Source organism: Aythya marila (assembly GCF_965140915.1).
Source record: "Aythya marila genome assembly, chromosome: 25".
Classification (NCBI taxonomy): Eukaryota; Metazoa; Chordata; class Aves; order Anseriformes; family Anatidae; genus Aythya; species Aythya marila.
In genome coordinates, this window is record NC_139066.1 from 3,517,659 (window position 1) to 3,531,592 (window position 13,934).

At 38.3% G+C, this 13,934-nt stretch overlaps 1 protein-coding gene across 7 annotated transcripts in view; it reads left to right on the forward strand.

Moving 5' to 3' along the window:
- Positions 1 to 13,654, forward strand: part of CDC27 (cell division cycle 27) — a gene marked incomplete at its 3' end in the record, with an annotated part of 30,705 nt that extends 17,051 nt beyond the window's left edge. The window contains exons 9-19 of one of the 7 annotated variants that reach the window (XM_082779214.1): positions 375 to 508; positions 942 to 1,041; positions 1,657 to 1,864; positions 2,638 to 2,810; positions 4,161 to 4,313; positions 5,560 to 5,768; positions 6,424 to 6,541; positions 7,386 to 7,514; positions 8,528 to 8,602; positions 10,299 to 10,479; positions 11,398 to 12,587. In XM_082779214.1, coding sequence (XP_082635340.1) covers positions 375 to 508; positions 942 to 1,041; positions 1,657 to 1,864; positions 2,638 to 2,810; positions 4,161 to 4,313; positions 5,560 to 5,768; positions 6,424 to 6,541; positions 7,386 to 7,514; positions 8,528 to 8,602; positions 10,299 to 10,479; positions 11,398 to 11,411 — 1,494 coding nt within the window. Of the gene's footprint in view, positions 1 to 374; positions 509 to 941; positions 1,042 to 1,656; positions 1,865 to 2,637; positions 2,811 to 4,160; positions 4,314 to 5,559; positions 5,769 to 6,423; positions 6,542 to 7,385; positions 7,515 to 8,527; positions 8,603 to 10,298; positions 10,480 to 11,397; positions 12,588 to 12,730 lie in introns of those variants that run through there. The other 6 variants (XM_082779210.1, XM_082779211.1, XM_082779213.1 and 3 more) reach the window with 6 other exon arrangements.
- Positions 13,655 to 13,934: the final 280 nt, after the last annotated feature.

Genomic DNA, 13,934 nt, shown 5'->3' on the forward strand with positions numbered 1-13,934 from the left:
GAGATTTTTTTTCATTCCCTGGTTGTTTGGGAGTTTTTGAACAACTTTCTCCATGTGGAGAAGGAACTTAAAATATGGCATCTGTTAATTCCCTTTTGTTCTTGCACAAAGTTTTAACAGTTTCTTGCCACTAGATGGAGTTTTCAAATCTTTCAAATACTGTGCATGACTCTAGTAAACTCGGTGCTCCTTGCATTTTTTCAGGTAGCTTGAGAAATGCTTTGGGTGCTCCTCATGTGGTTGGGGGAAGCCTTTGTGGAAGTTACTTATATTTTCTCCTCCTTAGTGCAGTAGTGCAGCTTTCAATAGGCAGAAGGGATTTGGTCTGATATAACAGATTGAGGCTTCTTAGTGACATAATAACAAACCTGTAGAAACTTTGTGTTATGCAGGCTGTCACCAGGATAAGCCAAGCTGGAACAAAATCTGTCTTCTCTCAGAGCGGAAATAGCCGAGAAGTCACTCCAATTCTTGTTGCACAAACACAGAGCTCTGGCCCACAGACAAGGTAGGAAAATAAAAATAAACCAACTTGGAACTATCTTTTTGCTTCTCCTTTCTGAAAGTTTTGGGGATTTTAAAGCTTATTTTCCACAGCCTGTTTGGTGATTCCTGCAGAGTTTCCTTTAGATAAGGAAGAAGCTTATTTTTTGTTAGGGGGAAAAGAACTTCATCGGATAGGAAGCTTGCATGTGGTGGGTAGTCATGTTCTAAATTTCATTGGGCAGTTAAACAGTTTCTTCAATAAATGTTAAGGTAGTTGAAAAGAAAACCTGCTCACTTTCTTAACATGGGATAGGTAGATCTGTTTTTCCCATCCCTTTGAGATGGAATACCTGCACTGTTGTACCTGAGCAGTTTTCTTTAACACGACAATAAAATTGTGTTAAAACTTGCTCAGAATGGAACTAAGAACTTTACTGTAATGTGTTTGTTTTCAGTACAACACCTCAGGTATTGAGCCCAACAATTGCTGCTCCACCAAATGCACTGCCTCGAAGAAGCTCTCGCCTATTTACTAGTGATAGCTCTACAACAAAGGTAACAAACTTCCTGCAGTTTTTTCAAACTTGTGGGGTTTTTCCCTTACACATGCCACTGCACTGACTAATAATTTCCCCGTATACATAGCAATTGTAGCAGCTTAAGAACAGGTTCTGTAATGAGTAGAACTTACAAAATATCTCGACTGTGAAACACGTCATGATGCTGTAATATGTAAATTGTCAGTCTTGAGAATGCTTAACTAAGACTGAGAACAAGAATATCATGAAGAAAGCCAAAGATGTGTGCTTTGATGACAAATGCAGTGGTCCTGTTAGCTGTCAGCCTATTTGATAAGGCGCTGTGTTGTTCATATTTATTGAAAAATTCATTTTGGGTGGATGCTTTGCTTTTCGAAAAGCAAGCTATATGTTTCATACTGGTTTTCTACTCTATAAACAGTGGAGCAGGACACCAAAACGCAAATACTCATGAACTGTAGTTACCAAGAAAAGGATAGTTAAACATTTAATGAAGCTACAAGGTGTCTATATATTTAAGTTTGAAAGTAAAATGGCTGGGCATATGTACATTCTTACACAGTTCACTTGCAGGTTTAGTAATCTGAATTCAGAAGTTTTTTATACGTGTAACTCTTGTTCTTACTTACAGGAAAATAGCAAAAAATTGAAAATGAAGTTTCCACCTAAGATTCCAAACAGAAAAACAAAAAGTAAAACAAATAAGGGAGGAATAACTCAACCAAACATAAATGACAGTTTGGAAATTACCAAACTAGACTCTTCCATCATTTCAGAAGGGAAGATTTCTACTGTTGCACCACAGATCCAGGCTTTTACGCTACAAAAAGCAGCAGCAGGTCTGTTTGAATGCTGTCCAACTTAGTAAATCTACCTTTTTATGGTTTAGTGGGGAAGAATGCTCCAGTTTTGTTTTCTGTTCTTAGCCTGCACCTATGACCTTTGTATAATTATAAAGTTTGATTGAGTTCAGTATATTCTAGTTAACTTAAAGAGAACAGGTAAAGTAGTAGTAAAAAAAAAAAAAGTGTCTATCTGTAAGCAAATCTATTCATCAGCTCTGGTCCTTACTAGGGATTAAAATATTTTCAGACAAGGCTGTTTGAAACTTATTCAAAGGAACTGTAAGTAATCAAATCATTTTCCCTCATAATTGGGTTTATGTAGTTATTCTCCCTCCTTATTTCCCATTTGTTTAAAAGCTTGTCTTTATCCAGATTGTCTAGGATTTTCTGACAAACTGTTGAATTACTCTTTTGGCTCGATAGAGTTTCTGGGCAGTAAGCAGAGGTATCCATGGATACCAGACGTGGAAACTCTGCTTCAGACCTGAAAAAATGTTTGAATTGCTGCTGTAAATGCAAAAAAATCCACTTGTCCTGAACTTCAGTTTCTCTGCTGACTTAAGAAGTTGTTGGTATCTGACTTCCATTACAAGAGTTGCTGTTCAGAATGTTATGCCTGAATTAAGAGTGTATAGGCCTGTTTAGAAACTCTTGGGAGATTTTAATAAGTAAAATCAGGAGCAGTGCCTGCCACAATTGAAGAGCTTAAGGGATTAGTAGTTTCAGCAATCCTTTTTCCATTTTTATTTATTGTATTTTTCTCCTAGAAGGTTTGATGAGCCTTCTTCGGGACATGGGGAAAGGTTATTTAGCCTTGTGTTCATACAACTGCAAAGAAGCGATAAATATTTTAAGCCATTTACCATCTCACCACTACAACACTGGTTGGGTGCTGTGCCAAATTGGGAGAGCTTACTTTGAGCTGGCGGAATACATGCAGGTAGGAACTGTGTGTGGTCGGTTCTTACTCTTTTCACTTCTGTTTTGAAAGCTTTGCAGAAAACCTGCAGACTTCCTGTGAAAGCTATGGGAAGTTTACAGTTGATATAGCTGTATAAACAAGGTATGAATGGTAAAGTTATATCTAAAGTGGATTTAGATCTTGAAGCACCTGCAGCCTTCTGGAAGAGGCTGTGTGCGCTTCCTGAAGATGCTGAGAATGCTTTAGACTTACTTTAATGCTTGAGTTATTTTCTCTTGCATCCAGTCACTGGGGTCTCCCCTGCCTCTCCCTGTCTTTACCCACAGCTGTGCCGATGTAACTGTTTGTACTGCGGTGTTGTAAATAAGATCACTGAAACTATTTGGGTTCTAAAACCAGACGTCTCGCCCCCTTTTTAGTTAATGCAGATCACATCAGTGACCTAGTTTCCTTTGCAGCCTCAGAAATGACTGTATTTGTACAGCTGAGGTGATGCCAAACTGCTTCAGAAACAGAAGTGAGCAGCTAAGGGTAATCCAGCAGTAAAACTCTGCTTATCACTGTTGTCCTGATAGTTGACGTGCTCATTTCCTTAGGAGAAGCTTTTCAAACACTTCTGATATGCTGTGTGCAGGAGACAAACAGGTTTCAGAAGCAGTTTCTAGATTGTGCTAATCAGGCTGTATGTTACTGTACTACTTAATAGTTAATTTTGAAAGCTGAGGCTACAGACCTTGGTGAATTTCCTGGAATTAGTGTTCTTCCCTCATTGCTACTTTGAGTGTTACAACTTGGAAAATTGCATTTCTGAAATAGGAGTCTACATCAGAAAGACTTCATTAGTCAACTGTTCATAAGAAGTGCACCAGTTTCAAATGAAAATAAAGTGCATGTATGTGCTGTCACACTCTTACTCACACCCCATCCCTGCATCAGCCATGTTCAGTGCAGGAATTCACATGTTGCCTTTTGCCCTGTAATTAATACACACAGTGTTTGGAGGGGTATAGTTCTCAGTATGAGTGCAATACGTGCCATCTGTTAGAACAGCTAATAATCAGGACTGACAAATCTTTTGCTGATGATGTTTGCTTCTCTTGCACCGCGATATAACAGTCCTGTAATCCAAGACAGCAGCAGGGAGGGCTAGCTGGGTTTCTGCTTAGTCTACTTATGTTGAGATATAGTTATTTCCTTCACTTGGAGGTGATGTTAAAAATACAACAGGACTTGTAGCTCTGCATAATACACTTACAAAGCAAAGAGGATTCTCAATCTGGACATAGGTCAAGGTTAGAAGCCTCCTATGTGCTCTGCTTTGGTGGCTGGAATCTTGTTTTAAGTTTGACTTCTGATTTCTTTTCTCAGGCTGAGAGGATATTTTCAGAAGTAAGGAGGATTGAAAACTACAGAGTAGAAGGCATGGAGATCTATTCGACTACGCTGTGGCATCTGCAGAAAGATGTTGCGCTCTCTGTTCTTTCAAAGGATTTAACAGACATGGATAAAAACTCACCAGAGGTATAAAATGCTGTGGTGTTAAATGAGAAGAGTAACTGGCAAAATCAGTGATTTAGAACAAAACTCTAAATTCAATCTAGCTCGAGTGTATTCTCACGTGAGAACTACATGGGGAAACTGGAGAGGGACGTGGCAGGGATTGGCTTTTGAACTGATGATCCCTGAAATGGCTTCTTGGCATTAGAATATAAACTCACATGAAACAGGTTGAAACCTTTTATCTGTTAATGGTTATTTAAATTTGCATTGGCACCGTTCATCCAGGAAGATCATGGATTAGTCAGTAGTGCCTGTTAATGCCAGTATGTGAAGATAAAGAATGGCTTTTCCTGTACCACCTCTTAATTGCTCTAACTAATTCACTGACACATAAAACATATTTGCTCTAGAGCTTATTTTCCAACAGAATATTGCACACTTGTATTCTAAGGTCTATTGAACCTGCAGAGTGTACAGCAGTACAGGCATGATATGTATGCAAAAAAAGAGAAGACAGACCTCTTAATACTTGCCACACTGCAAGTAATACATATGTGTTTATAAATGTGCTCTTAACAGAGTTGAGAAAGCTGTAGAGTTTTTTCTTAGTGTTGGAGGAGAGAATCTTGTTTGTGTCTTCCTAGTAGCTTGTCTAACGGCAGAGGGGAAAAAAATAATGAAGTGGCAGGTCAGTAAGTAGTAGTAAGATATCCTGGAAAGGAGAAAATGCAGATTAAAAATAACAGATAATGACTCTAATGCAAGTAATGGAGAACAGTTAGGGAATTTGGCAGTGATGCTAGCTAGCAGTTTGGGAAAGCAAGGGACCTTGTCTATGATATTTCACTATCTTGGTGATGGCTGCTGAGCAGGAGGGGGAGAGGAGGTTGCTGCTGAAATTGTTACTCTGCAGCTTCCAGAATCCTGGAATGTGAGAAGAGTGTGTGGATGTACTCCATCATTCTTGGATATCCAAGATGTTTTATTTCTAGCCTTTCAACAGCTTCAGAAGCTTTAGTCATCAAAGTATCTAATTGGCACAGATTTGATGGCTGTCTAGATGCTTGATTTCTGTACTTCAGCTTGTCTAGCTCAAAGGGATATTTAGCCTTCTCTTTCTCAGAGGCTTAAATAACTCTTATATTATTATTATTAGGACTATTTATAATCTAGTTGGAAGTGAAAACTAAGTCAGTATTGGAAAATCTGTTCATCTCAAACTGGTTGTAAAAAGAAACTGCTAACTGTGGAATGCTGTTTTCACTAGGCGTGGTGTGCTGCAGGAAACTGTTTCAGCTTGCAACGAGAGCATGACATTGCAATCAAGTTCTTCCAGAGAGCCATTCAAGTTGATCCAAACTATGCTTATGCCTACACCCTTTTGGGACATGAATTTGTGTTGACAGAAGAACTAGACAAAGCATTAGCTTGTTTTAGGAATGCAATCAGAGTCAACCCTAGACACTATAATGCATGGTAAGTCATGCTTCAACCCTTTTGTGTTGCATGTGATGTGGAACACCTTTTTGAGAAAAATTAAACGTGCTGCCACTGGCAATGTTTTCTTAGCACTATTCTCACTAAGAAGAGAGTAAAGCTGTTCCTGCAGAAGATGTGGACCTCATTTTTGTTAAACACTTACTCTACACAGGGAGTGCAAGAAATCAGAGCTTTTCTGGCTTCTATTGATCTTTTGGGCTGTGTTATGCTGACTATTTTGTTCTGTGCAGCACTCCTTGTGCATCTAGTTATTTGTTCTTCACTTGCAGCTGGACAGATGAGATCTGTCCTCTTATACCTTAGGATGTAATCTGTTTCTTGTAGCTTTTTTTGAGGGGAAAAAAAGTAGTAGTAAAACTCAGATTTGCTAATGTAAGTCACCTAATCTTTTAAACAATTTCGTATGCTTTCTACCTTTGCTCTTCAGCTATTTTTTTTGTGTATTGGATATCAATTCTTCAACCTATGCAATCGAGAAAAGTAGCTTTAGTCATAGCTTTCTCCTATAAAGAGTCACTTCTTACCCTTGGTGGAGTGGCAAGTCTATATTAACTAACTTTTGTCAGTGATTATAGTATCAGTGTGCTCAGAATGCAGTCTTACGTAACAAAATTATTTTTTCTGTTTGCAGGTATGGGTTGGGAATGATTTATTACAAACAGGAAAAATTCAGTCTAGCAGAAATGCATTTTCAGAAAGCACTTGATATAAATCCTCAGAGCTCAGTCTTACTGTGCCACATTGGAGTAGTAAGTAGTCTGTACTCAGCTTTCTCCTTGTTAGGTTTTAATCTGCCTCTGTACTTTGCTTGCAGTAGTCCTACTAACACGTTTAGTCCTACTAAACCTGTTTTAAGCACAAAAGTAAAAGCTCAGAGTAGCTCTTACAGGATCTTAAGTGCCATATGGATCAATAGCCATGGGATTAATGTGTCAGGGAAATACACACTCCTCTCTCCTCACCCCCAGTTGTTTTTAGCCAGTAATGAAATATACTATCAGGCTGTTTATATGAATAAGCCAAGTTACTAGTGGTATGAAAGTCAAGCCCATGTGCAGTTACTCATGGGAACAGCATATTGAATTTGCAGGGCGATCTGGAAAGCTGGTTGTTTGTCCATCTGCCACTGTGGTACATAAAGCAGTACCTCAACCATAAGCCTCACTCCAGCAAATGTGATAAAGCAGTTCTCAGATGTTAGTGATGGCAACAAAAGGCTGTGCAAACATGAACAGGTAACCTGCTGGCATTCACTCACCTGTTATGCAGCAGCAAAGTTGTCAGGGTCTGTAGGAACAATAGGATTCTTACCACTTAAGCACTGAGAATGGCATTGAGCTTACTCCTAGCCGAAGGCTAGATGACTTCTATCGGCCAGTGGATGGAGGGTGTTCTGAAGTGGTGACAGGGAGAGGTGAAGCTTTCTTTCAGTAAGAAAGCTTGCTTGCTTAAGACATGGTCTGGAATTGGACTTCTTTTCTTTTTTTTTTTTTTTTTTGAAACATATTGTAAGCAAATATAGCAGCTTATCTGCCAAACAAGTCTGTTTAGCCATTTTCCCTTTTTAAGGTTTTTCATTCCTTTCTGTAATAGGTCCAGCATGCACTGAAAAAATCTGAAAAGGCTTTGGATACCCTAAACAAAGCTATTAACATTGACCCCAAGAACCCGCTATGCAAATTCCATAGAGCTTCTGTATTATTTGCAAATGAAAAGTACAAGGTAAGATTTGGTACTATGTGTACAACCTTAAATTATCTCGAAATTGCTATGAATAGGGATACACTGGTGGCTGAATGTGAACTGGTAAGCACTGGTAACATCAAGGCTTGCAGTAAGAGCAGGAAGATTGACCTACCCTGTGGAGTCTAACGTAAAGCACCTGCTTTGGCAAGTGCCACCTTTGCAATATGTTAAATTTTTTGATTGTCATAAAATCTGAAGCGAACAGGTACCGTTTTAATTAATATCTTAGTCTCCCTGTGAAAAAAAAAAGGGGATGTTATTGCAGTTGTCACCAAGATGGGGCTGTGCTATCATGAATCTCTATTAAACTACTAAAAATTGGCTCAGCAAACAGCCCCACAACAGATTATAGCAATGAGAACTAGTCATTTGAAAGGCTGTATTATCAAGTAAAAAATAGGAAGCCAAATAATTTGTCTGATCCCTTGCTGACTTGTACCCTGTTTATGAGTGGAGATGATCTTCCCACTTCCCACAGTCTGTCTTTCCAGTGACTCTTGTCCTCTGGCCTGTTTTCCTTGGCCACAGAATACAAGCTGCAGTCTGGCTTCTGAAACCTTGCTTCAGAAATGTGTGTACATATGTAAAGGGAAAACTTTACTTAGAACTTGTTTTGAAAATTCATAATGTGACCAGTTAAACATAAGTCCTTAGCCTTAATACTTCTTACTGAAGTGCTATTTGTAAATTGATTTTTTAAAAATTAAAAGCAGAGGATAAATACGGGAGCAGAAAAATATTCAATATTCTTCTAGGAGACCAAAGCCCAACAGACTTTCTCTGTTGCTATAACTGTGCTATAATATCCTACATTATTTACATGAGGAACTAATGTAAAAAGAAGCCTTAGATTCCTGTACTGTTGTTCTTGGTGGAGTATACTGTATGTAAATGCCAGGGTTCTTGTCAGCATTAAAATGCACTTTAGTGATGCTGTAACTGGTTGCAGACTGCTAGCTTGTACTTAATCTTTTTCTCTTCCTTTTCAGTCTGCTTTACAAGAACTTGAAGAACTGAAACAGATTGTTCCCAAAGAGTCTCTTGTTTACTTTTTAATAGGAAAGGTAGGCGGAACTTAACTGTGTTCGTAAGTACTTTGCTTTCCTTCATTGCAGAAATGTATGCTTAATGAGAAAATTTGATGCCTGTCACTAAGCTGCTTCCATTTGGGGCAGTATTCTAAAAATTCCCAAAGCTTTAAATAAGACTGCATATAAACTCACAGCTTTATCAGCTTTTAAATGCAGAAGACAGGAGCAGCCTCAAGGTATTTTTAAAACCAAGAAAAAATAACTGTCCCCTGTTGTTCTGAGCCTTCTTTGATTCACTACTGTCAACCTGAAAATTTGTTTTAGAAAGTGAGAAATAGATCTTTGAGATAATTCACTGGAAAAAAGATGTACTGGTTATGCATAGTTGTGTATTTTTCCTTGAAAATGGAACTCCATAAAGAGTTGATCCAGTATTATAGCAGCAATGGAAATGGTCTATCCCTCAAAATGAAGAATTTCTATCAGCCAGACACGTTGGTTTTTTGGACATGAAGCTATTAAAATATTGAATCACACTCCAGTATGTCATATCAGAAATGTTGAATTAGTATTTTTGGAGTATTTAAGTCTCCATCAGTAGTTTCAGTGTCTCATTCAGTTGATGGCTTTCCCAAAAGAATTGTAGAAAGCTATCAGCTTGGAAAGCAAGAAGCCTTTATTCAGTACAGGGCTAACACAGGAAAAGATGCTACTAGTCCATCAACTGTATTCACATTCCAACTTTTTTTGTTTAATGCCAGAGAAAAATAATCTGGTACAAGTTCTTCCTCACCAATCTCCTTTGGCTAATGTGCTTTAAGTTTTGCAATTTTTTCTTCTGTGGGTGGTCATTAGGAAGCAACAAGGCAAGTTGGTCTCTTTCACAGTACTGGGTAACTCTTAATCAACAAGACTTCTTTTGAACTAGAGAGGAGTAAAAGGATTTGTGCTGAAATTTGGTGACTGGTGTAGGAGTAGCTGGACCTCTAAATTGGTATTAGTTGCCACGTCTTGACAAACTTGAACTTTTGCTGCTTAATTTATCTGTATTAAGATTTATGTGTTTGCCTATCCTTAATGGTAAAGAGCGATTCTTTGTCATGGTAAACTTGCTCTGAAGTTAAAATATATTAAAATATATACTGGATTTGGTAACGTACTGTTGTGAAAATGTTCCCATTCAGTTTAGCAGGACAAGCTAGGTGATGCTTAATATTGGTGTCCCCCCCCCCCCCCCCAACCTCCTGTAGGGAAGAATATAAGGTCACTGTATGCGTGTGGTGATTGCTTCACCAGACTTCTCTCTGTCTCTGACAATAGAAGGCTGAGACTTTGGGTTTTTCCTGAGCAAGTAGTAGATTTGGGATTACAATGACTGTAGAAATTGGAGAAGAGGAGGGAGGCAACACAAAACACATGCTAAAAGCTCTTATACCACCTTGCTGCCAGAGTTGCAAAGCATAAATTATATCTGAAGAGCCACTTTCTTATGTTCTTGAATCTGTCAGCTGCTAATTTCTTTTAATCCTTTAATCCTTTTGGCCATTTAAGTAGGAACACTTGCACGCTCTTTCTGCACATCTTTTCTCTTTACCTTTTGGCTTGTATAATAAATCTTACGTGTACTCTCCATTGCTTTTCATAAAATCTTAGTTAACTGGCTTCATGTTTGTCCACACTTTCAAGTAGCAACTTCTTGTAAATGTAACATCTTATGCTTTTATTTTAGGTTTATAAAAAACTGGGTCAAACACATTTGGCCCTAATGAATTTCTCATGGGCGATGGACTTAGATCCCAAAGGAGCCAATAACCAGATTAAAGAGGCTATTGATAAGCGTTACCTTCCAGATGATGAGGAACCAATAACTCAAGAAGAGCAAATAAATGAATGTTATCCCTATGAATCAGGTTTGTATTTCCAACCATTTGTCATTCAATAAGGTATTCCTGCTTAGAAGTCATCTAGTGTCTGTAAGTAGGAAGAATTCCAGACTTAATAAGTAAAGCACAGTACTCAGCATTGCTGCTCAGCAGGTAAAAACTTCAGTTCTTGATTCAGAAGAAGGTATGTCTTATTTCAGATTTCCTATGAGAAAGGATTGACTTTTCTTTAGGATACGTAGATGGAATAGGACAAAAATAATGCTGTAAAGTCACACAACTCATGGTTGCTTAATACCATCTTAGGAAAGAACAAAATGTTCCTACAGCCTCCACTCTTCCCCCATAGAAGCATCAAATCATGCGATGTAAGTGAATGGTAACTAAAATTATCTATAGATGCTTTGGGAGAAATTAAATAAACTGGATGTTAGGTAAACATCTTTGATCGTCTGGAAAATATCAAAGGTAGCTTTTGAAAAAGGAAGTCAGTGAAAGAGTTTCACTTGAACCAAGAGTAAATAAAATGTTCCCAAATGAACTACTTTGGAATAATCCACAGAAAAGGATGGCCCAGATGTCTCCCTTCTTTCAAAGCTGTTGTTGTGAGCTTAAGTTCCAGTGAAGCCAGAGTAATGTTAAGTGGATAGCCATAAATATTGAACTCTCTGATACAAACTGAAATGGTGGTGAATAAATACTAATAAGCCATTTAGTTCTTTCCCTCCAAAGAAGAAGAAAAAGCAGTTCTGAAAAACAAAAAAAAAAAGCAAAACACATGTATACTATGTTCTACAATCCAAAATCTTCATCTGAAAAAGTTGTTATGGTGACTGTATATCATAATTTTTACTGATCCTGTGTACAGTGTGCTTTTTAATAATGGGAACTATCCTGCGCTGTGTTTCCTGAAGTATCAGACTTTTCTTCTCCCTGCTGTTGTAGTTGGACTAACCTAGAATGCTGGCTTACTGGGGGCTGAGTGTGTTTCTGACCAGAAGATGGAGACAGAGTACTTGAACTTCTGAGCAACACTTAAGTCACAGAGCAGTAAAAAAAAAAAAAAATAAATAAAAATTGTCCAATAAACATAACTGAAATAAAACAATGTCCATGTTTAAGCTGTGTGTAGACAGTTCAGTTTCCTTGGCTCTTCAGATAATGTAGATGAGTTTCACAGTGTCGGCTAAATAACATTTTTAGGATACGTGAGATAAATGGAGAGTTGCTTTACAACATGTTGGCTAGTATATTTTGTGCTATTAAATTCTGTAGCATGAAACTTGATGAGCCTATTGTGCAGGAAACCTGTGAAGTGTTTGCCTTAAAGCAGCAAAATCATCTGTGTTTCTCTACATGAAGCCTCTTAGTCATTTGGGAAATGATAATATGCTGAATTGTACTATAGAAAGACCCCAGTTGCACTCCTGTGTGTCAAGAACAACCATGATTAGATATTTACCTTGGTACTAATTTAAACTAGTATAGAAGTTTAAATATTTAAGGATAGCTTCTCATATATGTATTTTTCCTTTATGCTGTGCATAGCATGCTGTCTTTAGATTTCTGCTGTTTTTGAGTAGTTTTCCTGGAAGCTGTAGGCCAGCCATCATCTGAGCTTGAGTGAGCAGAGTAATTGAGTGTGAGAAACTTCTGTATGCATTTACTCAAAGCAATTTTTTCCCCGATGTTTTATGCAGTAGCTTTTGTCACGAAAGCAGAGAGCAACTAGAGACTGTCTAATGCTTCTAATTTAATGTTAATTGATTGTGAATTGAGTGGGCATGATGCACTGATGCAGTGGGTAACTAAACGTAAGCGTTTTAAGTAGTTGGTGTGATTCAAAAGAGTTGGTAGGGTTAAAATTCTAAAGCGGTAGGGTTAAAATTCTAAAGCAGTTCTGGAACCTTCCATACCCATCTCTACCTAGCCAGGCATCGGGAATTCCAGATATTTAACAGAAGGTATCTAAAAAGACATTTAATTAGGCTGTATGTTTTCATAGTGAATTATGTTAATTCCTTTCTAAATGCATTTATTTAGCCTTCATTAAGTTGACAGGGGTTGACTTATTGCAAGGAAGAAGCCATATGGCCTAAAAGCATTTTGGGGGAAGGGGACAAAGGCAGGAACTCAGCTCCACATTGTTAATGAAGTTCAAGCACGCTGCTGCTGTGTTTTTAACATGCTGGAGTTGGTTGTATAAGAATTTTTGTAGTGAAGCAGCCTAGTACTGTTTGATTACTCTGTGTTTTGTTGTTCTGTTTTTCTTCCAAAGTTGGCACAGATGAATCCCAAGAGAGCAGCATGACGGATGCAGATGACACACAGCTCCATGCAGTTGAAAGCGATGAATTTTAACCTCCAAAAGCCAGTATCTGGGCTTGAGTGTGTGACTGGTACTGTTGTGTTCTCCCCTTCCTTCGCATCCTGGGTCTTCACATCACTGAGCCAGCATTGTCATTATTCTCCACTGACACCATGAGTACACCACTCAGACTTAAACTGTACCCAGAATTAATGGCAGTGCAATATTCAGCTGCTACTGAGTCTGACTAGTTGGCTCTTACACGTTTATGAAAATGACTGAGGAGGAAATACTGTTTTTGGACTCCCCTTTGCTGGAAAAATATCGCGGAAGAAAGACTTGTGGTTTGCTGTAACGAAGCCAGTAGATGCGGGGATAGTACTAATGAAGCAGTGTCTTGTTCTTTTTCCAGAAATGTGTCTTAGTTTGGTTCTTTCTTGGTAAGCAGAGTGCTGAACTTCATTTCCAAGTTCTTCAAGGACAGTGTTGACAAATGCAGGCTGTTAAAGACTTTCTCGCATATTGTAGTGTAACTTAAATGCCAGGGAATGTATATGACCTTAAAGCTGCAGTGTTTCCCGTGAACAAATACAATGCACGTGCTCAGGACTGGGAGCGTGTCAGACTACGTACAATGCCCAGTGTCCCTACTTAGAGTGCAAACATGCAGGAGTGGAAACGTAGCAGGAGAATCACATTGCAGAATCGTAGCTTTCACAGAATGCTTTCATGTTCTAACCAAGAATTAATTTATTCACCTAGTTTCTAAAAGTCAATGTTTTACTTTGTACGTCAGAGAAACAAGTTGGCAACACATTGCTTCATTTTTTTCATCTACCCCATGACTTGTTCTTCCCAGTGTGAGAATAAAAATTAATAAAGGGCGAAATCAAAGAGCAATGTAGATACAACTCAATGTGGAAACATCAAACCCTTAACCAACAGCGCCTGTGTCTTTCTGAACAAATAAACTGGGAAGACCGTGGAAGCCTTAATATAATCAGAACCTTACAGTCAAATGCATCAAGTAATTGCTATGATAGTGTCCTTTTAAAAACTTTTCTAAAGTGTGGTCCAAGCAGTGTGCAAAAATGTGCAATTCTTTCTTTTTTAAGCTGTTCTTTAAGCCTCTTAGAGTACTTTCTCACTGTCGGAACATAGACCCCTTTCCTCT